The following is a 26463-nucleotide window of genomic DNA, read 5'->3' on the forward strand; positions in this document are numbered from 1 at the left end:
GAGATGACTCAGCAGTTAAGAGTACTAGCAGCTCTTCCAAAGGACCCAGGTTCAATTCCCAGTTCCCACATGGCAGTTCACAGCTGTCTGTAACTCCGGTTCCAAGGGATCTGGCATCCTCACATAGACACACACGCAGACATAAACCCCAATATACATAAAAAAAAATCTTAAAAGAACTTTATCAAGTGTGCTTTGAGCAAACAGAACAATGTCTCTCTATATACTGTACTGTATCTTATCATGGCCAATAGCTGCTCCGAAGGCCTGTAGTCCCTTCATTCCAAACTGCTCCACAGTGGTACCAACTTCTGACTCGTCTCTCACACAGCCCCCACTGTTCCTCAGACGGGCCACAGGGGATGGCATCTGCACAGGCTCCACCTCTCTGTGACCGGACACACCAGAGCTTTGGAGAGCTGGCTCCAGGCCGCACACTTCCTACGTACACTTCTGTCTGTAACTATATGGAATTGCGTTCGTTCCCTAATTTCACACGTTTCCTTCCAGCTACTTCTCGACACCAGTGAGGGGATCCTTAAGCTGCTCCATGACCACAGGCTTCTTCAGGAACACCAAGGCTGTGGCTTCGCCTGGGCTGTTTTAAAGTCTTCTTGGTGAGGTTCTGCCCTAACCAGCACATTCCTTCCAGCCCCCCACAGTGAGCTCTGGCCCTAACAGCCCATCACCCCACCCTGCCATGTGTTCCCCAGCCAGCTGCTCGCAGAAGGCAACCAAGGGCTGGGGAAACCTTTACAAAATTAATGACAATTGATTTTTGGCCCCCGACAGTTTGTCTGCTGACTCCCAGGCTTTCTGCGCGTGGCTGGGAAGTCTGATGTGGCAGTAAACAGTGTTGCTGTTTCTCAGACAGTCCTTGCTCCCTGCTTCGGGGTCTTATTGTCCCCAAGGCCCAAAGGCTAACCTTGTCCTCCCGTGGCTGCTGCTGTCCTTGGCTGAGGTAGAAAGAGCCTCTTCCCCCGTCATGGGGTTGAGTAACTAAAGCCAGGCCATGCGTGTTTCCCTTTCTGCTTGCTGACAGGGGCTCTGGTCCCATTCGGCAGAGCTAGGCAAGAGCGACACAGGGCATGGGGCCTCTCTTGCCCTCGCAAGACTGGCCTTACCCAAGAAGAGCATTGCTGACCAGACACTAGCCTTTGTGTTCCCTTTTTGTTCTCCAGACAAGTGGATGACACTGTGGGTCCCCGTGGTCCTGTGACCTCTTTACCCAGAGACAGACGGTTTTCAGTTCTGCCAGCATGGAATTCTTGCAGAGGCCTGCACAGGCTGGTCTGCCTCCCTACCCTGTTCCTTTTTTAACTGACCCATTCAGGCAGCTTCTACCCCCACGCCTCATTTAAGAGTCCGACCACTACAGGGAGACCTCTCCTCGACTTTATCCATGCTCCTCAGACCTTCTGGGACCCTCACCCCTTCCTCTCCTGCTGCTTCTCCCTCTGCCTCGGCTCTAAAGGCTGGTGTTGATCCTAGGCCTCATTCTTTTTTTTTTTTTTAAGATTTATTTTATTTATTATATGTACAGCATTCCTTCCATGTGTGCCTGCAGGCCAGAAGGGGGCGCCGCATCTCATTATAGATGGCTGTGAGCCACCATGTGGTTGCTGGGAATTGAACTCAGGACCTCTGGAAGAGCAGTCAGTGCTCTTAACCACTGAGCCATTTCTCCAGCCCGGCCTCATTCTTTATACAACCCTTTTCTACACCTTGCAATCCCATAGCTGGTTCTACACGCTGACAACTCTTTCCTGGGGTCAGCTGTCTCTCTAGGTGCTGTACTTCCAGCACAAGGCATTGCCCCTTGGCTGCCTGATGTCCAAATGGGATGCTTTTTGTCGTTTTTTGAGACAGGGTTTCTCTGTTTAACAGTCCTGCTGGCTGTCCTGAGACTCACTTGATAGACCAGGGTGGCCTCGAACTCACAGAGATCCCCTGCCTCTAGTGTTGTGCACCACTGCCCAGCTCAATGGGACTCTTGATGTCATAGTTTTCCCTGTGTCTTCTGTCGTCTGCTGTGACTGCACCCACTGATCTGAGCAAACCTGATGGCATTTTGTTACAGAAGCCATCAGCAGGTCCAGGGGCTCGTGGCCATTAGATAGCTCCAAACCCACCACATGCCCTTTCCCTTCCAGTCGCTGCAGGCTGAGCATTCCTCATCACATGAAGTCCCTCCCCTGGCCAACGACCCCAGCCCTACAGTGCTCCCATCCTGGCGCCAGAGTGCTCCTTCTGGCCTCAGAGCTTCTCCAGTGGCCATGCTGGAGGCATGCAAAGCCCAGGTTATCTGGTGCCAAGCAAGGGATGTGCTGTGTAGCCTGGGCCCCAGCTGGCTCCGACAGCACCCTCTGGCCTGCGCAGCTCCTTTGATTCCATGGAGAGGCAGGTCAGGGGCGAGCACCTGGTTTGATCCCGTGGAGGGGCGGGTCAGGGGCGAGCACCTGGGCAATCAGTTCTACAGTGATCAGACAAGGACTTAGGTGAACGGTTCCACCATGCTGCCTCTGCAGTTTCTCCTTGGTTCCTCTCAGAACTGTGCTGCCTGCCGCCTTGAGGCCTTTCTGCCCAGTCTTCCTTCAAGGGTGTGGAGATTGCACCCCAGCACGAAGGCTGTCCCAATCTCCTCCTGTCCTCTGGCCCTTCATCCTTCTCAGGGTTTCCCCTAATACATCAGTTTTGCTATCAGCTTCCCAGGGGCAACATTAGACGCTTGCCTTTTTTCCTGGGCTTAGAAGCCAGGGCCTCAAAAATGCTGGGCATGTCCTGCACTGCCGGGCTACAGCCCTAGGGACTTGGAACACTGGCCCTGTAAGTCATGGCCTGTAAACATATGAGACGAAACAGGCCCCAGCCATGCTGAAGCATGCATGGCAACCCGTTTATACTGGGCTTCATGGTCTGAACTGATGAGGACAACTGACCAGGTCTTCTTCACACACACAAATACAGCCATCTGCTCAGTCCTCCACTGGAGGCAGCGCCTTCTGACTTCCTCCTGTTCAACTGCAGTAAGAATTTTCTGTGTTCATTCCTATTCTGTGCCAGTACCATGGAGAACTGCCGTCTGTGTGTGCATCGCGGAGTCCCACGGAAGCCACTGAACACTGCTGTTGATCCGCTGGTCCTACATGTGCTTCACTTGGGCTTCAGACAGTGCAGGTAGTCTTCACTGTACTGGAGCTCAGAAGGACCATGGGACTCCGCCACGGTTCAGACCCCAGGTTCTCAATGGTCAGAAAACTAGGTTTCTCAGTTCCAAAAAAGAAATAATGGGGCTGGAGAAATGGCTCAAAGGTTAAGAGCACTGGCTGCTCTTCCAGAGGTCCTGAGTTCAATTCCCAGCAACCACATGGTGGCTCACAACCATCTGTACTGAGATCTGGCGCCCTCCTCTGGCGTGCGGGCATACATGGAGGCAGAATGTTGTATATGTAAGAAATCTTTAAAAAAAAAAAAAAAATAATGGTTTCCCTCCTCCAACGTCTAGAACCCAAAACAATGCTCCACCTCCCCCAGCCCCGTGAGAGTGCAGCAGAATAAAACCGTGGCGTTGATGCATTTCCCTTTCCTTTCGAAGAAAGGCTCTTCATCTGCCAACACCTCTGCTGAGGACCTGGGGAACACGCTACAGAAAAAACACGCAGTGTCCCTGTGCTGCCGACAAACAGCCATGAGAAAGGATGGGAGGGAACGTGTAGAGCAGTGAGCAAGGAGACAGGATGCCCTCCCCCAGGCCTAGTGCCCTGGCAGCTCTACACCTGGCCATTGAAACCCCACAGCACATTCCTGTGCTCGGTATTAACTGGAACAAATATCTGTTAGGAGCAGTGAGACCCCAGATCCTGAATTTCTTGTAATCCCCTCATCTGAGTGCCTACAGCTGCTCTGAGCACGAGACCTTCAGGAGTTCCTGATGGCAGGAGAGTGGTTTCTGGTGGGTTTGGCTGGGGCGTGGCTATCTCTATATAATCTGCCCCTGAACACAATAAAGGGGGCATTCTTGGGGAATTAAAGGATGACCCGTGTCGCTGTCTCTCTGTCTGTGTCTGTGTATTTTAACCTCCAGCCCCCTTGCCCGAAGCTCGTGAACTGGATGCCAGCGCAAATATCCGTGTGTGCTCCAAACTCTGCAGCGCTGGGCCGTGCAGCTGCTGTTACTGCACACAACAGCAAGTGTTCAGACTCGGTATTTAACAACTCCCAGGTCAGCGTTCATCACGAGTCCTCGGCCTCTCGAGTTGTGAAGGGCAGTGACAGAGGCAGCTGGCATCACCCGAAACAGGCAAGGCAGGGCCACACAAGTTAGTAGAGAGCACTAAAAACCAGCTCTGCACACAGAACTCCCTGGAACTCCTTCTAACCTCAGAAAGTCAAATACTAACCACGGGGCTTCTTTATATCACACGTAAAGACAAGCCCCTATGTTTAGACCCAGGGCCAGCGTCACTGTGTTGATTCTACTCTGGAGTCTGATGGGGTTCACAATAATCTCAACAGGTACACTGATGCTCTTTGGCCCTCAGTTAGACTTTCAATAATCAAACAATACTAACAAACCCACTTTATGTAACATGTGAACCAATCTCCCTTATGTAAAGGGAGCTGGAGAGCTGATGGTGGCGTCAGGCAGCAGGGCCTCCCTCACACAGGGAGCTTCTGCAGTACCAGTGGGCTGTGGCATTTCCTTCAAGTGGCAAGCTCTATTATTGGAGCCTTTCGTAACACAGCTCAATTAAACTCTGGCTTTATCCTAAGCTGGTGAGCTCTGCAGTTGGGGCTTTTTGGGGTGCTTTAACCGCAGGCGCCCAGTAGAGTTCAGCAGCAGCTGCTGGGAGCAGAACCATGGTCATGAGGAGCTTGCCCTTACCAAGGTGCACTGGCGGGGGAGGAAATAACAGCACTTGGCAACTGGAAATCAACGCTGAAGCTATCGACCCATCTATTACAAACCACCCAAACTCAAAATGCATCCCAACGCAGCAGCCCCAGAAGGATGAGGCGGTAGGAACAGCAGCTACCATCTGCAGGCAGACAGGGCTACAGAGTGAGATGGGGTCTCAAACCAAACCATCCAGAAACTAAACAAAGGAAAAACAATGCCAAGGCCACGGAGAGGGCATTTTTACTATCTGCCATGAAGCATATATTACTTTCATAATTAAAGACTATCGCCAACCAGTCAAGAACCAGATACTACAGAAAAAAAGAAAAAAACAGAGCATGTAAGAGCTAAACAGGCATCTCCCACAGATACAAATTTAAAATACAAAACTATAACATTTCCAAAATTCATACCTAGCCCACCAGACACCCTGGTCCAGCACTGCATTTTCACAGCCGACATTCCCGGAGAGGCACCTCAGACTAACAGACTCATCCTAAAATTTACATGTGTCGTTTCACAGTTAAATGCTCTGTCAACAAGGAGGCACTGTCCTTGTTTCTGGGATGTGACAGGTGCTGCAGGCTTCCCCCTCAAGGTCAGACTCTAAATGGCAGTGAGGGGTTTGAAGCCGAGAGCTAAGAAAGCCTTGGCTACTTCCCATGCTCAGTATATTTTCTCGGTCATTTGACAACCGTGTGTGAGACAGGCACAGCTGGAATCAGGCATCAGATTTAAGGGATTTTTGTTTTTGTTCTTTTGTTTTTCGAGACAGAGTTTCTCTGTAGCTTTGGAGCCCATCCTGAAACTAGCTCTTGTAGACTAGGCTGGCCTCGAACTCACTTAAATCTTTTTAAGTTATACTTTTAATTAGTTTGTGTGCACAAACCACAGCAAGTGGACAGAAGCCAGAGGATAACTCAGGGGGCTCTGCTCTTATGTCGCGTGGGTCCTGGGACTCGAACTCAGGTCACCTGGCTTGGCAGAACGGGCCTTTACCACTGAACCACCTTGCCAGCCCACACATCATATTTTGGACTTGTTGGCTGTGACTGAGCCCTTTCTTTCTCAGGAAAGTACCCTGAATTGCTAAAGAGGATTACTCTTAACAGGATAACCTTATATCCACCAGCTAACAACGGATTTCCACCTGGAGGCCACACAGCAGCTCACTGCCCTCCACCCTTTCAACCGGCTTCACAATTTGCAGTTTCCTGGTTTGTTTTCACTGCAGTCCTGGTCATCCTAGAACTTGCTCTGTAGACCAGACTGGCCTGCCTCTGCTAGGACCAAAGGCCTGAGCCACTCTGCCCAGCAAATTTCCTGTTCTTAAAAAATTCCTCCTCCTCCTGGGGGTTGGAGAGATGGCTCAGTGGTTAAGAGCATTGCCTGCTCTTCCAAAGGTCCTGAGTTCAATTCCCAGCAACCACATGGTGGCTCACAACCATCTGTAATAAGGTCTGGTGCCCTCTTCTGGCCTGCAGACATACACACAGACAGAATATTGTATACATAATAAATAAATATTTAAAAAAAAATCATCCACCTGGCCTTGTGAGGTAGGAAAGACATGGCTTCAGAGCCTGCAGTCACTGCCAACCCAAGCTAGCTCTGACCTAGCCCCTTACCACTTCCCCATGCAAAACCAGCCCTGTGAAAGCCCTATTTGTACTTTTTATCCAGGAATTTTACTTCTAGAAACTTTTCCAAAAAAGTAACTAGTACTACGCTTCTTGACCCAAAATAAAATGGATTTGAGGCTTTAAACAACGGGCTAAAAAGGCTGTCACAGGCCAGCTGGATTCCCCTTTCCAATCTACCAGTGAGTGGCTCAGGAGATCCTGTGTTCTCGCTAGCCATTAAAATCTAGTGTATCTTATATATGTGACAATAATTTCATGTTATGAAATTTATTAAAGTAGTTAACTTATAATAAAATTTAAGTATATAAAGCATATATAAAAATTAAGGCTAAGCACTGAAGAACATAGGCTGAACTACTGTACTTAAATACTAGCAAGCCATTTAAATACAGCAAACCATTTCTAAGTCAATATTAATAAATCAACATTTCTAAAGTAAGTCAATATTTTCAATGAGAATTAAGCTCACCGGGCTTTAAAAAGCGAGCAGGACATAACACTTCTGCACGGTGATAGGAATCTATATTCTACATATTATCTATATTCCCCAGAGGAGGGAGCCAAGCTGTGTCCAGCTACTTGCTTCTCAAGACAGAAGATTACCATCTGCCCTGTCTTGCTACCACCTTCCATGGTTTTCCTTGAAACCCATTCCCTGACCTCAGAGAACGGCTGGGAGTCCTGCTGGTGCCAAGCGTGGAAACTAACCTGCTCCTGCCAGGAGTTCATGCCCCGACCACAGGGTCTCTGCCCAAGCTCGGTTCCCTCTCATCTGAGAACCCGGGACTCGGCTCAACCCTCCCTTTCTGATGGCTCTTCAGTACTCCAGCGTCTTTTCTACCCATCGGCTAAAAGCAAGGGCTTTTGTTTGTTCTTTGGACTACACTCCCTTGAAGACATCATCTGTTTCTGAGATTGCATCTTTATGCATGTTCATGCAAATCTCACTTCAGCCCCGATTTTAAGCTCTAGCATCGTATTCCAAACACAGGCTAAATCCTCAGAGTACCACCATGTCCCTTTACCAATGTGCTTTCTCAAGGGCACACTGTGCCTTGGAATTTGATATTATTTGAGCATGTTTTATACACAGCATCAACCCTTATATTTAATTTGCTCCTATGAGTGTATAAAGACCTATGTGATTATGAGTTTGCTAAAAACTCTTTTAAAAAAAAAAAGATTTATTTATTTATTATGTATACAACATTCTGCTTCCATGTATGCCCACATACCAGAAAAGGGCACCAGACCTCATTACAGATGGTTGTGAGCCATCATGTGGTTGCTGGGAATTGAACTCACGACCTCTGGAAGAACAGTCAGTGCTCTTAACCACTGAGCCATCTCTCCAGCCCTAAAAACTCTTTAGATTGAAAACAAGGTCCACTTCTGGGACTGAGTGAGTCAGTAAGCATGTTACGTGCTCAGCGGTACTAAGATGATGCACTGGGACACTATCTATGAGTGTTTATCTGCACGTATGTATATGTACCACACATGTGCCTGGTGTCTCTGGAACTGAACTTCAACAGTAGTGACCGACCATGGGGGTGCCAGCAATCAAACCCTGGTCTTCTGCTGGAGTAACAAATGTTTTTAACCACTGAGTCATCTCTCCAGCCCTTAGCCAAGAATTTTGTTTGCTGATGGGATTTTTCAATTTAACTGACCTGGATAACAGTCTTCACCTACAATATTCCCATATTATTACAATGCCATTTGCCGATGATGTTTTTTTTTTTTCCTAAACTAGGATTGATATCCAATAGCCTATTAAAATGTGGATCTAACCTAGTCAGAACTGTACTTTACGGTGTACACTACCGCTGCCCCTACAGCACCTGTAGCCATCAGTGAATAGGCTCCTGGTTGTTCAAGATGCTAAGAGCAAGCCAGGTGGTGTGGGGCGCGCCTTTCATCCCAGCACCTGGGAGGGCAGAGGGAGGCCAATCTGGTCTACAAAGGGAGTTCCAGGACAGCCAGGGCTATATAGATTTAAAACCCAGTCTCTAAAAAACAAGACACTAAGAATAAATGACCATGAGTACCCGGGGAAAATAATCTAACAGTCAGAAGATAAGAAGAACATGCTATCTTCAGGGCAGGGGACAGCCATTGTAAACATGACTTCACAGCAGCCGGGGGCCCCTGCACTGCACCCAGGAAGACTGAGCCAGTCAATCATTGAAGAGGGAGCTCACGGAACCCTGTCCCTCCTGGTTAAACTACTGGATTCTGGGGAAAGACAGTCGTTATCGTCAGTTATACACCAAAGGGTGGACGCAGACGGTCCTGGTTAAAATCAGTGGGTAAAACAACAGGCACGACACAGGGAAGGGGCACGCAGGGAGAGAGGACTGTTGTTGGAGACTTCGTTCCTGGAGGCTCAGACCCGAAATAATCACTCAGAAGCTCTATTATTTGTAATCTGTTTGGGCAAAGCCTAAGCGTATGGCTAGCTAGCTCTTACATCCTAAACAAGGCCATCTCCGTTATGAGCATCACCGCGAGGTCGTGGGGGCTCCGGAGGAGGCATCTGTCTTCTGCAGCGGGGGAAGGCATTACAGATACATGTGTGACTGTCAAAGAACAAGCAAACACGGAACCAAGTGCAGCTTAAGTCCAAGTGTGATCAAGACACCAAGATTCTTAATCTAACTGAATATTCTTCCCATTTAAAATTATAAGCAGAGAAGGATGAGGACAAAAAAGAATCAAGTAGTTCATAGTCCAAAAGTCGGCATAAGAATAGTTCTCCCATGAATAATAAAGCTCGGTCAAAGTGAGACTCCACCCGCGATGGCTTCTGGCACTGTGGTCTGTCTGGTACCAGCAAACTACCAAGTGAGGAGCCTGTTCACCTGACTTTCAAATCAGAACAAAGCCTCACTGTTCTGTCTCAGCCAGCACTAGGATCAGCTACAATTCCAGCAAAGTTCAAGGTCAGCCATTCTGACTGACCAGAACCAGGTGCATGCCCACCCATGGCTCTCAGGACAAAATGGAACAACTTTGCAACATCTCCCTCGCAAGCAGCATAGTTCGCATAGTTCACCATCCTAGACTCTTGCTCTATTGTGCAGAATTCTGCAAGCAGTACTCAACAAAGAGATCCAAAATTAGACAGCAACTTCACAGGCTAGCTGGCCATGCACAAGAATGGTTGTGAGACATGTTTCCACTAACCTAAGCTTGCATTTCTCTTAAAACAGAGAAGTCATGCCTGATCAGTGAGCCTGCTGAAACCCAACACACTGATTCCCACATCAAATGATGCCAAGACAGATTGCTGCCACATTCTGGGCTCATGAAATACAATTTCCTTAAATCCTAAGTGGATTTACATTTATTGCATTTAAACAGTATTTGTGGGTTTTACTGTAGTGTTTCAGCCTACAATCTTCTGATCTAAAATTTCCCTCCATACTTCCTTCAAACTGACCTTTTAAGAGGACGGGAGTGAACTTCTGGAACATTTCAAAGGTAAGAGCAGTGAGAGGAACTTGCTGCAGTTTAGGGATGCCATCCAAGGCACCAGAAATAAGGCCACTTCTGTTCCCAAAGTCCCTCAAGAACCGTACACTCAATGACAGAGATCAGTTTACTTCTGGTGGCTACGTAGGAGAGAAGTGATCACAGCAGACTGGACAGACTAGTCTCATGGGAAGGATCGAGGAAGAGAACACCCTCACTAAGTGGCAGGAAGATAGTGCGGAAGAAGAAAGCAACAACTAGAGCTCAAAGAACTCAAGAGTGAGGGTTGACTGCCACAGAAGGGGCGGCAAGTTCACGCTGGGCTGGACCAAGAAAGGCCTGTCAGTCAAGACCCTTGAGGCTTCCCAATAGAGGAACAGGCTGGGACTGTGCTCCAAGAAAAATCTCTCCTTACTTAAACAAAACATGGTGGGAGGAGATACAGAAAAATAAAACTACCACATAAAACTCTATAAAACATACAGCCCTAATCTGTAACCAACGCAGGCCATGTGGAAGCATGTTCTTGTCAGGTCTTTCCTTTAAAAGCCAGTATTTATCGCGGGGCAGTGGTGGCGCACACCTTTAATCCCAGCACTCGGGAGGCAGAGATAGGTGGACCTCTGTGAGTTTGGAGGTCAGACCCAGGGCAGAGCGCAGGTGGTCGGGCTTCCTCAAGTTTACCCACAGAGCCATTTCACTGGCCCACCTCTCACCTTCACAATGAAGGGCTTTAGGAAACACACGGCAAGCAAGAGGGCTGGAGCCAGCACCACCGTCCATTCTTGTCGCTGCGGCAGTCTGCAGCTCTGGCGGCTTCTCAGCACAGCTTCTAGTCTGCTGTGCCCCTGTCCTCTAACTTCCACCGGGGCTCGGTGGGGAAGAAGGCCAAGCAGGAACGGGCAGGGCATGTACCACTCCGCATGACAGCGGCAGGAAGCTGGAGTCACTGGGCCAGAGCTGCTACATGTGTTCACACGTTTCCTTATTTGTTCAGATCTGACGCAGATGTCAGTTTCTCCATCTTAAAGGGTGACTACACACTCACTCTTCAAGGCAAAGTTTAGAGCCTATTTACTGTGAAAAATCACACACACACAATAAAGACCTAGGTACAGGAAAGGCTACTTTGTTACTGTTACTCTTATTTTTTTCCTCCTTTGGAGCAGGAAGTTATCAACAAATAAAAACCAACTTTTACTGATTCTGAATAAAATACACATAAATACCAAATTTACACTCCAGCCATCTGGCAGGTAAGACCTGTAAGCCTAACACTTAGGCTGAGGGAAAAGATGCGTTGGATGTCAGCAGGACTCTACAAGATGTCATCTGGAACGGCGGAGGGAGCCCGGGAAGCTCGGCGTCAGCAGGTTATGGGGGATTACAACCTTACTTATCTCGTGTTCCCTGGCAGCTTTAAGCCCTTTCCAGCCCGCTGTGGACAGCTTGTCAAGCACACTTAGAAATGGAGATAAATTGTACCTGACTAGCAAACAAAATGTTTCAACTTTCACAGGGCACCAAAGGACTACATCACATTTAAACAATTTGATCTGAAAATAGCAAACACTCAAAGTATTCAAAGGCCATGCATCTCAACACCACTGTCCAGGAAGCCTGCCTGTGCATTACCTACTACCTCCAGGACAGCCAGGGCTACACTGAGAAACCCTGTCTCAGAAAACAAACAAAAACAAAACAAAACCCACTCCGTGTGTCCCATCTTGTTTCCCAGCAAGAGCTGTTTTAGGAGATGCAGTTCTAAATGTGTTAATAAATTAGAGAAAAACCTGAGAATTTGTCAAAGAGAAACACTTACAACAAATCTAAGTGGCTCACCAACCACACAACTACATTTACACCAAGTCTGTAGCATGAAGCAAACTCATTTGCTATACTAAACAGCGAAGTTCCACACTATAAATGACTACAGACTCCTATGACACATGACTACAAGTATGTTTTAACATAAAGTATGTGCACGTGTGCACAAATGTGAAAGAGACTACTGACTGGTTTTTATACTGCTTTTAAAAACTCTCCCAAATCTGTATGTATCAAAGTGTTTTTCAAATGTATTACTTTTTAATCAAGTAGATGACAAACACCATGAACAGATTCAATAAATCTGGGACCTCTGGTACAGCTCTCTGGACAATAGCTGCATCATTGCACCAAGCAGAGCATCTCTCTGTATAGCCCTGGCTGGCCTTGAACTCAGAGATCTTCCTGTTTCTGCCCCCCAAGTGCTGGGATTAAAGGCATGTGCCACCACTGCCTGGAAAATTATTAATCTGCACAGATAAGGGTATACGGTGGTATGTACCTGGTATTTGACAGTAACACAATCTTCCTAGCACAATCACATTGTCACAAAACAGGACAGTCTGCCCACAACACACCACCGGGTCCCCCTCTGAGGCCGCTCCACTCTCGCCCGTGGGCTCAAAGGCCCCATTCTGACTAACCCACACACACTTCAGAGAGGCAGCGTGCTCTGGCTTACCCTCTTTGCTCCCACTTCTCTTTCCATAGCCCTAGGCAGCTCCCCGTCCCTCTAGGCATGACTGACCTCTTCACCCCCCCACAGAAAAGCTACTCAGAACACACTAGGCACTTAATATCTACCTTAAAATTATGAAAATAAAAATATGAACCTTCCCTAGACTACTAATGTGAAGAACAAAAAAAGCTTTGTACATTTCTTTATACAATGTTGCTTTCATGTCAAGCTTTACAGCTAACATCAGCAATTGAAATCTGGAGCTGGAGAAGCAGCTCAGGGTTTGCCGAGCATGTGTAGACCCTGGGTTCAGTCTCCCCTAAGAGAGGGTGGTGGGGTGGAGGCATCAGCAGGCATATGAGGAAAACTCAGCCCGAGAACCTGTCCCACAAACGTGTGGACAAGATTCTTCCTCCCAAAAGTGTTCTAACATTTCCTAAATAAAGGGAAAACCCTTTCCCCCAGAACAACACCCAGCATACAGATCTCATTTCTAATTCTCCCAAAGGAACCAGTGGGAAAATGTTCTTTCTGGGAATGTACAAAATAAGCTTGGGGCTTCTTAAAGTCTTACAAATAAAATTCTCAAAACCAAAACAAGATGGGACATCTGACAGAAAGTCAATCTAACCCAAAAGTCAATCAGAAAGCTGCTGACAGTCAAAGCTAAAATAATTTTAACAAGACAGATCAGTACTGGCCTGAAAACCCATATGGATACGTGTCAAGTGACTGAACAGACGGGAAGAAAAGAAATCTCCATAGATCTCCAGGTAACATGCAGACCACTCAGCGGCCAGACCTTAGAAGAGGCAGAGATAAAGCAAGGTACTTACAGTCCCTAAAATGAAAGCCGTTAGAAACCACCATGCTTAACAACGGATGGTGATGCATACTTGTAATCCAAGCACCTGAAAAGTGGAGGGGGGGAAGGTCAGAGAGCAGGCTGGGCTATACGAGACAATGTCTCAAAAAAAAAGAAACAAGAAATAATTACGTAATGATGCTGCAAATATAAAATGACCTTAAGGAATACGACTTTATCAACAGTGAGGATCACACTCAACAGCATGTGACTCAAGTCCACCTCTGTAGGAAACATTTCAAGTTTGGACTTATACTAAATACAAAGACAGAAAAGGTAAGGAACTACTGCAAAGATAGCCTCAGCTAATCAAGAGCACTTAAGGTGCTCTCTTTAAAAATACCTAACACTGGGGGCTGGAGAGATGGCTAAGTGGTTAAGAGCACTGGCTGTTCTTCCAAAGGACCTGGGTTCAATTCCCAGCAGCCACATGGCCGCTCACAACTGACTGTAGCTCCAGTCCTAGAGGATCTGGCAGCCTCACGCAGACACACATGTGGGCAACACACCAATACACATAAAAAAAAAGTTCTTAAAAAAAAAAAAACTTAACACTGTAACTAATGACAATGAATTTTGTTCATATTTTTTCAGCCAAGCAAAGATTTTATTATACCTATACACTGAAAAGTCACACCTTCTTTTTAAGTTTCACAGTAAAAAGAAGCTAGCCTAACTACTTTACTATGAACAGTGACATCAAACGTAACCCCTGCCTGCTGATTCACCATGGCCGTACCCACTAAACAAAAAGACAAACTAGAAAACTGGCACAAACAAATTCATTCAGATTCCGCTGTTTAAAATACATTTTAGAGTGCAGACAGTGATCAATGTATTATAGAAAAAACAATGTCCCAGCACACGGAAGGCAGAGGCAGGTAGATCTGAGTTTGAGGCCAGCTTGGGTCTCAAAAAACAAAACAAGTTGGGTAGTGTGGTGTATACCTTTAATCCCAGCACTCAAGAGGCAGAGGCCAGCCTGGTCTACAGAGTGAGTTCCAGGATAGCCAGGGGTGTTACACAGAGAAACCCTGTAAAAGTTCCATTAACCATGAATTAAAACAGGCAGTGTACTACACATGCAAAGGCTGGGGCTGTGAACTGCAGTAGCTGTGTGACCTTACGGTACGTCTCAAGTTGGAGTTATGCTGTCATACCTATGACATATTTGTAATATAAACCCCAAAGTCACTGTGTGGTGGTGGCGTACACCTTTAATCTCAGCACTTGGAAGGCAGAGGCAGGCAGATCTCTGAGTTCAGAGGGCTACACAGAGAAACTGTCTCAAAACAAAACAAAAAAGCAAAAACAAAACCAAAAACCAAGTCCTATCCAGTCTTGGGTGTCAGCAAGAGCTGACCCATCCGGCAACTAACTGACCTACGCACCTTTTGTTGTTTTAGCATTGTAATGTTAATTCTTTTCTTCTAGTATCTTGTATATTGCACACAAGATTTCATTGACATTTTGTTCACTCTTAGGAAGAATTTTACAGAATCAAAGAATCAAATAGTCAAACATAGGGAAAACAATGAAAAAAAAAATCTAAGGACTTACTTGCCATCCTCTGAACTACCAAGCTATACTTGACAAAATTCTACAATCAGAAAGGGAAGAGGGGAAAGAGGATGTAAAAACCTCTCAAAATGGACAAGAAATTAGACTAGTTTCGTTTTCTTTAACATCTTCTTTAATAAGACATTACAGCACACGTGAGGCCCAAGTGTCAGCTAAACATGAGGACGGGCATGGGAACAAGCTGAATGTGAACCCCGTTCCCTTTGACAACTGACAAAAATACAGAGTACAACAGACGATCCCCTCTCGCTATTTGATATCACCTTTGAGGACACTGTAACAGTCTTTAAACAAATCCGTCTGATAGAAACTCTCCAAATTAAATTACAGAGGTTTGAGTTGTCGCTTTTCTCCTTTCAGCAAACCTGACTGACATACAGAAGAGGGCCATGCTGAGAGTGAAGATCCATCAACTATTCCCTGTCACTGAGATACAGAAGGAAAACGGCGTCTTTCGCTGCTTACACAACAGTTAAATACAAGATCGAAAGGTTTTATTCTGAATTACAGACACGGAAACAAACAAACAGAATTAAACTGAAGCTTGCGAACAGGCTTTCTGAAAACCAATGCCCACCTGCGTAAGGTACACCCGAAAGCTCTAAAACTGTCACTAACTTGGGAGGCCCACAAGAAACAGGTAAAACTCTAATTTTGGTCAGCAACACTTTAGGAAACAATGGACACCAAGTCTGAGAGGCAGGAATTAAATAGAGTAACAGGACCGTACTTAGTGAGGCTGGGGACAGGGACTGAGGCTCCTCCTTGAGACACCTTCCTCCAAACTCAGAGCACTCTGAGCCAGGTGGTTGAGTCCACAACGCTGCCACCAAATGCCAAGGCCACGGCAGCCAGAGGGGAACCATCTGTCATGCACAGGTCAAATGCCCAAAGTAGCTGTCAGCGCTTATTAATGTTCTTTTGATTACATCCATTTTTAAACTTAAACTGAGTTATTACAGATTTGCATGTACACCAGGCAACAAAAGAAAATCAGAACTAGTCCTACTTAACTGGCAGAATCTGCCTTATCCAACTGAACCAATGTGAACACTGGCACATTTTAGAAGTCAAAACTTCTCTTTGATTTTAGGAGCCAGCACTAAATTCGTAAAACTATTTTACTTAAGAGAAAAGAATGTTCTGGGAATTAACCTGGCAGAAACCATTTCTATCTTTCTGTTAAATGTAAAAATCCATTCATAAAATTAGCTAAATAACTTTTAAAATCTCTCTCAAAAATTATGGTTCATTTTCAAATTAAAGAATTGGAACAATTTGCAAAATACTCACTATATATAAGACATAGATCATGATGGTTCACCCTTGTTCCATCGTACTTTGTCCAAACAGACCATTTCGTTCCGGCATACGCTTTGGGATACAGTCATGCAGAAGGGCTCACTGGCAATCCTGCCAATTGTATGGGTTGTGTCTGTTACACCTACAATGCACTCCCAGCTGGCTCGTTTTCAACCTTAGACAGAGGACATGATCGGCAGTGGGGAATGACGTGTGACTGCAGATACACGGAAGCAACAGATCAGCTTCTCTAACCTGTGTCGGCTGCCAAGAAATCACGTGCACACTGAATGAATGAGTCTGCTCTAGTTTAACAAACCTGCCACTGAGCTGAGAAGGGAGAGGACTGCTCTGTAACACTAGCTGATCAATTCATTTTTATAAGGCAAATAATAAGTTAGAACAGAATTCCTAGAACCATTTATCTTGTGATGTTGTAAAATCAAAGCACTACTTTATTAAATGAGTTATTTTACACAATATGAACATCAATATAATTACAACTGTAAAAAAAATTATAACGAGAATGGACTGATTTTTCAGGTTTCCAAATCAGAGTCAACTGTACACTTACACAGAATTGTCTTTGCATGAAGCCCAAAGGGAACAGCATAAAAATGAGTGTTTCTGTAGCCCCTTTATTTTTGCTGATCAACAGTTTGTTTAAAAAAGCAGCTGCAGGTTTGTTACCTAAGGTCTGAGACAGTAGAAGAGTCAAAGGTGTCATGAGTTCACCTGGAAGACAGAAAAGCTTCAGTCAAGGTCATGGCTGACAAGCATTTCAGGTGTCTAAAATGAAAGACCATCAAGATGTCAGAGTGGTGGACTTGTCAACTGGATATTATAGATAGAAGTAATTCTCAAACACATGGGTAATGTGCCACTACTTAGGAGGGCAAGAAGACCAACCGCACATGAAGTTTAAACTGGTAACTTCAAGGGCATTTCTACTGAGGTTCCCCCCCCCTCTATATTTTAATACAGAGAAGCTCTGCCTAGCACTGTAAGTAAGTAAAGGAAATGTAAAAACGTACTCAGTAAACTGCTCTGGACTTCTGGGAGACCCTCGTGCCTTTGAAATGACCATTTTCTCACAGCTGACAAGCCTTTCATTCCTGGCTCTTATCCCCTCTATTTTTGGCTACAGTTGCACGAAAAAGGAGGGGTCCAGAAAAAAAGGGCTTTTACCAATCATCAACTGTTTTACTGGAATACTTTACGATTTATAACAAACAGTTAAACATTCAAAGCAAAGGCACACAGTCTCTGCTAGAGGCAGACCCATTCCACAGCTGAGGAGGTATAGTTTTGCTCCTATATCCCAAACCAAGACTGACAAACCAAGAAAGACCAGTTAGTTACCTGTAAGCTTTATGCCTGAACATCAGCCAGCTCTGGAGGAAGTGGAGTCTTAGGGTGTTTGCTCTCAAAGTGCTGCTTGAAGGTCTTGGGGTCTGGCATTTGTGTCTAATTTGGAAAGTATGCAAAAGAAAAGAACCAGACTTTATGTAGGAAAGAAATACAAGTAACCTGTTAAAGCTTTGACTACCCGTGCTACACAATTACTGCAAAATGCTTTTAAATTCCAACCTCTAACTGGCATGTGAAAAAGGACCTTACATAAAATGAACTCCCAGCCCCGCATAGGAAGTATTTCATGTTGCTAACAGCAAACAGAAGACACTTACACATTAAGCATATAATCTTAATTCTCACAGAAGCTTTACCTTCTACTGTCATGCTCACTTGAGAAACTCACATGGAGCACACTTTGCCTGAGAGCTGTTTCATTTCAACTTGGGTTCTCCTAGTCTCACGTAACAGAGAATCAGTAATGACTTCCTTTGACAAGTACCTTCATTATTTATTATTCAAAACACTCTACTACATAAATAAAAAGTAAGTTTTTAAGATTTTAAAGTATATTTTTAGGGGCTGGGAAGACAGTTCAGCATTTACAGAGCCTGCTACATAGGAGGATCTGGAGTTTGTGCCCATATAAAAGCCACGCATGCACACACGTGTTATAACCCCAGAGCTACTAGAACAGAAATGGGGGGAGGGAGGTCCCAGAGCTAGACAGGGAGTTTAGCCAGTCTAGTCAAATGGTGAGCTGTGGGTTCAAAACAGTAAAGAGGGGAGCGATAGTGGATACGCCCAATGTCTCCAGAATATCTGCACACACCTGACAAAATCTACTTTTCAAGGTCAAGTTATGTCTTCCTTACTAACCTAATGAAAATTTCACTTTGCCTCTGTTAAAAAAATCAGAAGCCATTCAATTTTATCATCGTTACCAAGGCCCAACATGATCATGACTGTCAGAGACCTCCCTCAATGAGAACTTTCATGTAGTTAGGAACTTCTATTTGTAAAGACTTCAACAGATGATTAGCTTCAGCCTGACAATCATGTCTTCTCAAGATCCCTTCCCACCCACACCATCAATCTCACTCAAGTACAGGGCTTAAACAAACGGAGCCTCTACACCAGACCAACCCGACTATGTTATTTTTCCCTCCGACATCTCATTAACCTCAGGGGTAGTGAACCGACACCGACAGAGGCAGACGTTAGAGCTAGACTGCCTAGATGTGAGCCCTATTTCCTCTCACTCTGGATCACCTGCACAAATTACACAGCGCACGTGCAGATCAAATATGGGAGAGTACAGGTAAAACACGGCAAGCCTCCAGCAATTCTTTAGACACGTTACTTCTACGTGGAGTCTAAAGACTCTACGTGGAGTCTAAAGACTCCACGTGGTAGCGTATGTACCCAGACTGCGGATTTAGTGGAGATGGAGGACAAGACAACTGCACAGCAGCTTTTCACTCGCCAGCACCACACAAAGCTCAGCCTGACCCACAGGATGCAGCGGGGACTTTTTTTTACAGCACCTGAAGCTGTAAGCTACATAGGCTATACCAAGGTTACACTACGCTCTACGGATGCACCTTTATTCTACACAAGGGGTAGAGAATTCTGTCTTACCCACTTTCCTGGCTAGCACTTAAAAACATGCAGTGGCCTGGCAGTGGCAGCACACGCCTTTAATCTCAGCAGAGGCAGAGACAGGCAGATCTCTGAGTTTGAGGTCAGCCTGGTCTACAGAGAGAAGCCCTGTCTGGGCGGGGTGGGGGTGGAGGAGCGTGATCTGAGATCCCTTACCCTACAGACTGTGCAGGTGTATATTAAGGCAGCTTTGGCAGCAGCCTTTTGGTCATGTCCTTGTTTCTTCTTTTGTCCAGCCTGCTTTTTGGCATTTTTCTGCTGAGACTGAATCTTCTGCTGTCCACGAGCCATATCTAAAAACAGAAGATTAGGCATGAGAGTGACTTCTTTATTCTAATACAGAGCACTGTAAGCATTTACTAAGTTTTTAATGGTTTTCTTTTAGTAACTTAGTCTCAGAGTTGACTACTTACATTTTTTTGTTTTGTGAACAATTTATTTTTATTTCTTGTACAGTCATGTTTTCCCTGCATGTATGTCTGTGTGAAGGTGTCAGATTCCCTGGAACTGGAGTTACAAGCAGTAATAAGTTGCCGTGTGGGTGCTAGAATTGAACCTAGCTCCTCTGAAAGAGCAGTCAGAGCTCTTAACTGCTGAGCCACCTCTCCAGTACTGACCACTTAAATTTTATAAAGGTGTTTAGCAAGCAACATGAATGGATTTTCAAAGTCACATCCAATGTTCCTAGATTGTTAATAAGTTTAAAGCCATTGTGGAAATCTGGTTGGTAGTTGTATACACCATGACCATTCCTCTCTTGACACATGTTCAATAGAATCAAATGTATGCACACCAAGGTATATACAAAGATGTTCACACTGCCTGTGCTAAAACTAGAGAGAATTCAAAAATCAACCAGTTGTAAAAATAGATACACAGAGGAACGCCCAGTACCATCCAAAAAATAGATAACACACATAGGAATGCCCAGTATCATCCAAAAAATCATTTCTAGCCAGGTGTGGCCGCAATCCCACACCTTTAATCCCAGCACTAGGGGCAGGGGCAGGCGCATCGCTTGTGAATCTGAGGTTAGCCTGGTGTACAGGGCTACAAAATGAGATCTATTTCTACAAGTTTGTATCTCAGTGTCAGAAAAAGAAGGCAGCTGGAAAGAAACCACAGTGTACAAAGTCACAGTTAGAGGCCATTTTGCTGTTTATTGAGTCATGACCAGGGAGATAAGACAGAAGCATTAAAAGGTGCTGAAAATGTTCGTACCTTAAACCAGGTAATGACTGTATGGTACGTATATTTATTTTTAAAAAATTCAACAAACAGAGCTGGGAATGGAAGTGCAAAGGCCCCATCTCAGCCACTGGGAGACAGAGGAAGGCCTCACGCTCTGGCCAACATGGCCTACAAAGCAAGACCATATCCTCTCCTAAACAGCTCCCAAGTTTATAGAGCTGAATGCATACTAAGTTTTTATTTTCATTTTATGTAATGCCCCAAAGTTTAGTCTTCCTTCATTATTAATCTCCCTCCTAGCATCTACTACTGTGACTTACAATTGTACAACTTTTTAAAGTAAGTGCTACTAGCTAATCCTCCAAGAGATCACAGGGATACAGCAAACGATCCTTCTAGTACTAGGTTTCATTAAACTATTATACTATGCCAAATTTTCCAGAAGAGTTCTTTCCCACATGGAAACACAAATAATTGCACTTATTTGTGTGCAAGTAGAATCACGGGCTGGACAGTATTTGTGGCAGTCAGTGGGCAGTTTCCGGAATCCATTCTCCACTGTGTGTTCTGGGGATCCAACTCACACCCTCCCTCGGGCTCGACAGAAAGCACCTTCATCTGCTTGGCCACTTTGCTAGGCCCAGCCGCACAAATTATAAAGACAAATTAGTTCCCTGGTATAAGGGTGCCTTTTACAAAGCTCAAAGTGTCTTTCTACTCTTTGCTAACGATGGCCTGGAATTAAAGAAAACAGGTTAAAGCAACTGTCACTTGAAAGAGTCCTGTTAAAACCAGACTTCTAGTTAGACAGCACAAATTAAACCTGTTCACACAGGATCTACGAGACTAGTGCTTTTGAAGCATATTAAAATTAGATCCTATGTCATTTTGAATAGCACTGCAATTACATTTTAAACTTTGAAATCACTAAAAGACATGAACATACAAGGGCTGAAACCCTCATTAGCTACCAGATGTAAAGTCAAAGTGTCTCACAGAAACAGCAGAGCTCTCCTCCCCACCCCAATGGAAACTGAACCAATACATACTTAACTGGACACATTCCCACTAGAATTACACAATGAACTGAAAGCCTGTCCAGTCTATCACCAACTCTAAGAATGTTTAATATGCTAGCCTAATATTAAGAACTCCCATACAAGGCAAATATCAGCTGTTTGTCAAAAAGATTACACTTCATTTTTGTGTTCTGAAACAATCTCTTAGTCCAATGGCATATTTGGGGGAGGGGGATGTCTCTTTTGAGACAGGGTCTCACTATGTAGTGCTGGCTGTCCTGGAACTCAGAGATCCACCTGCCTCTGCCTCCTCTCTGCCTCCTGAGTGCTGGGATTAAAGGCATGCGCCATTACACCCAATGGCATATTTAAAAGTCCATTTTAATGATGGGTGTTCAATCTATGTGTGCAAATACTTCGAAAGCATTCTTAGTGTCCCTGTCTTAGCATCAGACCCTCGCTAAAACATTCTAGCTGTCTCACACTTCTTACTCTTCCACACAATATGGTTACGGATGCAAAGACATTGCTTTGGTGGACAGTCCTTGAGGATTTTATGTTTGGTCTTCTAAGTTACAAAACAGCACATCATTAATTCCAGAACTTTCCGTGCAATCTAGAAGTTAAAAACAAGCTATTTTAATAACCTTTTCAAGTACACTACTCTAAAAGACAATGTCCTAAGAAGAGCAGAAGCTATTTTTGACTTTTGAATTTGGGACTACTCCTAAACCACGACAGAACACTTAAAATTTAACCCATTTTTCCATCACCACCTAACAACAGTAACCAAAAGGCATGGGCTTCAGGAAAAGGTGGCGACCATTTGTTCTTTAAGACAAGAACGTGAGGGAGAGGGAGAGCTGCTCTAACAGGCTAGCTGCGTGGGGCAGGCCCCTAACTTCTGACAGCACCCTGGCAAGGATTTCCTTTCTGAAAGCAGAAGTGCAAACGAACCAACCACCTGCTTTCGGACAGCTCAACTTACGATTTGCTCTTCCGCAGCCCATCGAGTTCCCGACAAAAATCTTATGTGTGAACCGCTCCCTGACTAGGTACGACAAATCGAAAGGCAATAAATCGTTTGCAGACAGTTACCCGTTGATTTTTTTTTTTTAATGAAACTTAGTTTTCCCTGGAGGCTGCAAATGAGTTAAAAAACCAGGAAGAAGAATTCTGGGAAACCCAGGGCGCTCGAGACGGAGGCAACAAGTAAATCCCGGCCCTTAGGCGCCTCTCAAAGTCAAACAACTCACTCTGGGGCTGGGGGGCCAGGAAATGGGCTCGCGCCCCGCAAGCAGCCAGAGGAAGAGGCCCAGGCCGGCTCACGGCCCGACCCCGGCTTTGAACACCCATTCGTGGACCGACTCCACCCCGCGGCTGCAGCCTGGCCCGCCCGAGGCCTCGGCGGCCCTGCGGCCCCGCGCCTGCTCCGCAGCAGAGCCCGCCGCCCGCCCCGGCCTCCCGCCGCCCGCCCCGGCCTCCCGCCGCCGCGTGCCTCCCACCCCGGCTCCCGTGTCCCTGCGGCGCCGCTCACCCGGGCCGGGCCGGTCTGGCGTCCGAGAGACCGCGCAGCGCGAGAGGAGCCGGGCAGGACGAACAGGGAAGGAAGGGACGCGCCCCGCAGCGCTTGGGGCCTCCGCCAGCCGCCGAGGAGGGACCGAGCAGAACCGGGAGCACGACAGCCCGCGTCTCGCACACCCGCCGCAGCGCGCGCCCGCCGCGCCTGAGCCCGAGGCAGGCCCGTCGCTCGTGCCCGCGCACGCCGCCGCCGCCGCGCTCCCAGCCGCCTCAGCGCCGCCGGCCCGCCTGCCCGCCCGCGCGGTTCCGCCCCTCGCCTTCCTGCCGCGGCTCCGCCCCGTCCCTTTCGCATGCCCTCGCCCTTCCGGTCGGGCCGGCCAATGGCAGCGCTCCCCTGTTACATAAGCGCGGAGGGGGCGGGGCCTTGGACGGGAACTGCGGGGCCGTCGCCCCTGCGCCCGCTTCCCGCGCGCGCTCCTGCTTCCGGCGGCCGCCGCCGTGCGTGACCTCGGGCCTGCGGGCGGCCGAGCGGCTCGCGAGGAACTCGCTTGTTCGCCTGCTCTCACCGGGCCTCGCGCCGCCGCCCCTGCCGCCTTCGTGCCTCCCTGGCCGGCCGAGCGCCCGCTGAGGCTCTGGCGGGGCCGACGGTCAGGCTAGCGGCCATTGTTCTCTCACCGGGTCGGTGCTCAGGGCATTTTGACCTACCAGGGCCTTTCACTTAGCTGGGAGACTCGCGCCTGACCATCTGCTTCAGTACCCCCGGGCCCGCTTGGCCTGTAATAGGTTGGCCACCGGATTGCTAATATTTGGGATAAAAAAAAGGTCACTCCCTGCCGTCACTCGATAGACAAAGTAGTATAATCTTCAAATACCTGATTAAGAGCGATTGCAATGCTCACAATGCGGACGTCTACTGATGCTTAGAAATGGCGTCGTAAATACCTGCTGCGTTCATTACCCTCCCTCCAACATGCTGCTGTCCAATTAGATCTAATAAGGTAAACTGCGTTTGTGACCTAAAAAAAAAAAAAAACACACACTGTGTGAACCGGACCGTCCCAGGTAGAACTCTGATCCTCCCGCCTTCACAGAGCTGCTTGACTGTGTCACCACGCCCAGCCGGAGTCTCTAATGTGCCTGACCGTATGAGACTAGACTAAGTTACCTGGGCTATGATAGCTTTGTCGTAGGATCGTTTAGCCAGAAGTTAGCTTGCTCCATACTGTATGGAATGCAATCTTAGTGTAATGCAGCCGGCAGTGATTGGAGTGTGCTTTGACCCCTTAGGCTTTACACTCTCAGGCCTTTGTTAAAATTTAGTTAGGTCCTGAAGTTTTGTTACTGTCGCTGGTGGTCGTCTGTGAGCTCGTTTTTATTACTGTATGCCATTGACCAGCAATGTGCTGAATAAAGCATATTGAAAAAAACGGATATTGGACAGAATGTGTCTAAAAAGAATGGGGTTTGAAACTGACATCATGAAGCTATAATCACGTTTATAATTATATTGATCTGTCTTGGGGAATGAGAAAGTTGAAGACTCTGGAGACAGGAAATACAAAGCACCATTTGTCTAGCCATGAATGACAATGGAGAGTAGAAAGGGGCCACGAAGTCTGGGGACCTCTGTTGTGGAATAGAATTGGTGTGTTGCTCTTTTCCCCATGACCTAGAGGAAGTATTTATAAAAGCCAGTGTTCTTTGGGTTTTGATTCATATCTCATTTGAGAATTTGACCAAAGCTCTAGGTAGAGTATCAAGGCAACGCTTTGTTAGTTTGGGTGTTATCTTGGGAATCGCTAGGTGTTCGGTGGTAGCACTGCCTGATGCCATCAAATCCCATTTCCAGTTGTGGCAGCCAAAAGTGTTTGAAGAAGCTGGGTGTAGTGGCCTAGCGCCTTTAATCCCAGCACTGGGGAAACAGGCAGAGGCAGGCCAGTCTCTTTGAGATCCAAGACAACCAGGGCTGTTTCACAGAGAAACACTTGTCTGGAGGGCAGGAGGTGTGTGTGTGTGTGCAAAGATGTTTGAAGATGTTTACAGATGTTCATTCTGTGAAATCAGAGTGTACAGCAGTAAACTTGAAAATGTTCCTTTTGCTGCCTGCTCTTTATCTGACGGTTTCTGTGTGAGGCTTTTTTGAGACTGCCGCCCAGACCCTCTTGTCTTCTCTGAGCTCTTTATCCTTGAAGGAGTCGGGTTCAACCCCTCATCTAAGCACTGTTGCCTAGAGACTGTGGTATGATGGTGACTGGGTGCCATGATACCACGGAGAACGGCTGGAAACAGAGGATAAGACTGAGCGTGTGTGTAGCAACAGTTGGTGAAAGGCCGTGTCTTTGCTCTGCCGCCAGCTGGTGTCTTGCTTCGGTTACAGGAATGTGGCAGCAAACTGGATGTGAGCTCCTTAGGATCCTGTGCACATTCCTAGCTTTAATTTAGAAAACTCTATAGTACTTCTGGTAACATTTTTCTTTTTCTGCTTATAGGCAATTTCTCTAAGATACTATACAATAAGAACTTGCTGAGTTTCTATCAAAATCCACAATGAAATGAAAAATGCTTCTCAGGCAGTGGAAGAGGTTTATTGATCTGTTTGTATGCACATTGGGATTACTGGGGTGAAGGAGTTGCTGAGTAACCAGCATTGTAATCCTCAATAGACCAAGGATTTGAAGGAACTTCTCAATTTATCTGTGTGGTTAAGTTGAGAGCTAAATTAATGAAGGGCAACAGGATTTACTAAAAGACAGAAGAGACGCAGTCCAGGCTGGGCATGAAAACTCACACCTGGAATCCCAGTACCTAGGAGAATGAGGCAGGAGGATAGCCACAAATTTGAGAGGCTGTGTAGTGAGTTCAAGGACAGCCTGAGCTCCAAGTCAGATCCTGTCTGAAAAAAACAAAAAAGCAAAACAATACTACCGCCACCACCACCAACCCAAAACAAATACAGAGGGTCCTGTCTCCAAGGGCTTTCCCTAAGGTGACAGGAGTGGAAAATGACAGCAGTTTGTTTGCAGTGGATCCATTTGAAAAGTGCTAGCCCCCTGCAAAGACCTTCCAGTCGGTCCAGAGCTTGCTCTATTGTATGGTCTAGACATTGGAGACTCAACAGCAGCTAGGAAAGGAAGCAGCTTGAGAAAGAAAACTCCAGAGACCATGGGAGAGACACCGGCTGTAAAAAGACGTCCAAGTGCAGGCCTGATGCTGCTTTAGAATAAAGGAACACTGGAGAGCAGCAAGGCCAGTTCAGTGTTGCTCTTTCTGCCCGGCAAGTGCTGACTCGGGAGAAGGGATGAGAGAGAAACTGAAAAAATTTTAGGAAGAAGCATAGTAAAGCAAAGAAACTGTGGTGTTATGTGTGTTTAATCTCAGTACTCAGGAGGCAGAGGCAGGCAGATCCACCCAGTGAGGCCCAAGCTACATAGTGAGACCCTGTC

The 26463-nt window shown here is 46.4% G+C and overlaps 2 protein-coding genes and 1 long non-coding RNA gene across 4 annotated transcripts in view; 1 reads left to right on the top strand and 2 right to left on the bottom strand.

Annotated features, from left to right (window-relative positions):
* Window positions 1-13633, bottom strand: part of LOC126514271 (uncharacterized) — a 33711-nt gene extending 20078 nt beyond the window's left edge. The window contains exon 1 of the long non-coding RNA XR_007595545.1: window positions 13363-13633. This is a non-coding gene — a long non-coding RNA (uncharacterized lncRNA). The remainder of the gene's footprint in view (window positions 1-13362) is intronic.
* Window positions 13634-15449: 1816 nt separating this feature from the next.
* On the bottom strand, window positions 15450-23915 carry Znf706 (zinc finger protein 706). 2 transcript variants are annotated; one of them, XM_050162693.1, is made up of 4 exons: window positions 23893-23915; window positions 19446-19582; window positions 17637-17741; window positions 15450-17009 (listed from the first exon to the last, which is right to left on the bottom strand). In XM_050162693.1, exons 2-3 carry the CDS (start codon window positions 19578-19580, stop codon window positions 17646-17648), a joined length of 231 nt encoding a protein of 76 aa, XP_050018650.1. In that variant the 5' UTR covers window positions 19581-19582; window positions 23893-23915; the 3' UTR covers window positions 15450-17009; window positions 17637-17645. The 2 variants fall into 2 exon arrangements, with proteins under 2 accessions (XP_050018650.1, XP_050018643.1); XM_050162686.1 differs by lacking the exon at window positions 23893-23915 and adding an exon at window positions 23037-23277.
* Window positions 20644-23871, top strand: LOC126513096 (proline-rich protein 36-like). The gene is made up of 3 exons (XM_050161251.1): window positions 20644-20655; window positions 22505-22554; window positions 22886-23871. The coding sequence occupies exons 1-3, from the start codon at window positions 20644-20646 to the stop codon at window positions 23646-23648; spliced, it is 825 nt and encodes a 274-aa protein (XP_050017208.1). The 3' UTR covers window positions 23649-23871.
* Window positions 23916-26463: the final 2548 nt, after the last annotated feature.

Source organism: Alexandromys fortis, unplaced genomic scaffold (assembly GCF_014885135.2).
Source record: "Alexandromys fortis isolate MF-2015 unplaced genomic scaffold, M_Fortis_MF-2015_v1.1 scaffold_17, whole genome shotgun sequence".
Lineage (NCBI taxonomy): Eukaryota > Metazoa > Chordata > Mammalia > Rodentia > Cricetidae > Alexandromys > Alexandromys fortis.

Excerpts from the sequence above, each read along its gene's own strand:
- Znf706 (XM_050162693.1), bottom strand. The coding sequence starts at position 19,580 with ATGGCTCGTGGACAGCAGAAGATTCAGTCTCAGCAGAAAAATGCCAAA. Across the intron at positions 17,742-19,445 it reads ACACCTGCACAGTCTGTAGG|ACACAAATGCCAGACCCCAA; the intron begins GTAAGGGATCTC and ends TTTCCAAATTAG.
- LOC126513096 (XM_050161251.1), top strand. Across the intron at positions 22,555-22,885 it reads GTGAACCGCTCCCTGACTAG|CCTGGCCCGCCCGAGGCCTC; the intron begins GTACGACAAATC and ends CCGCGGCTGCAG.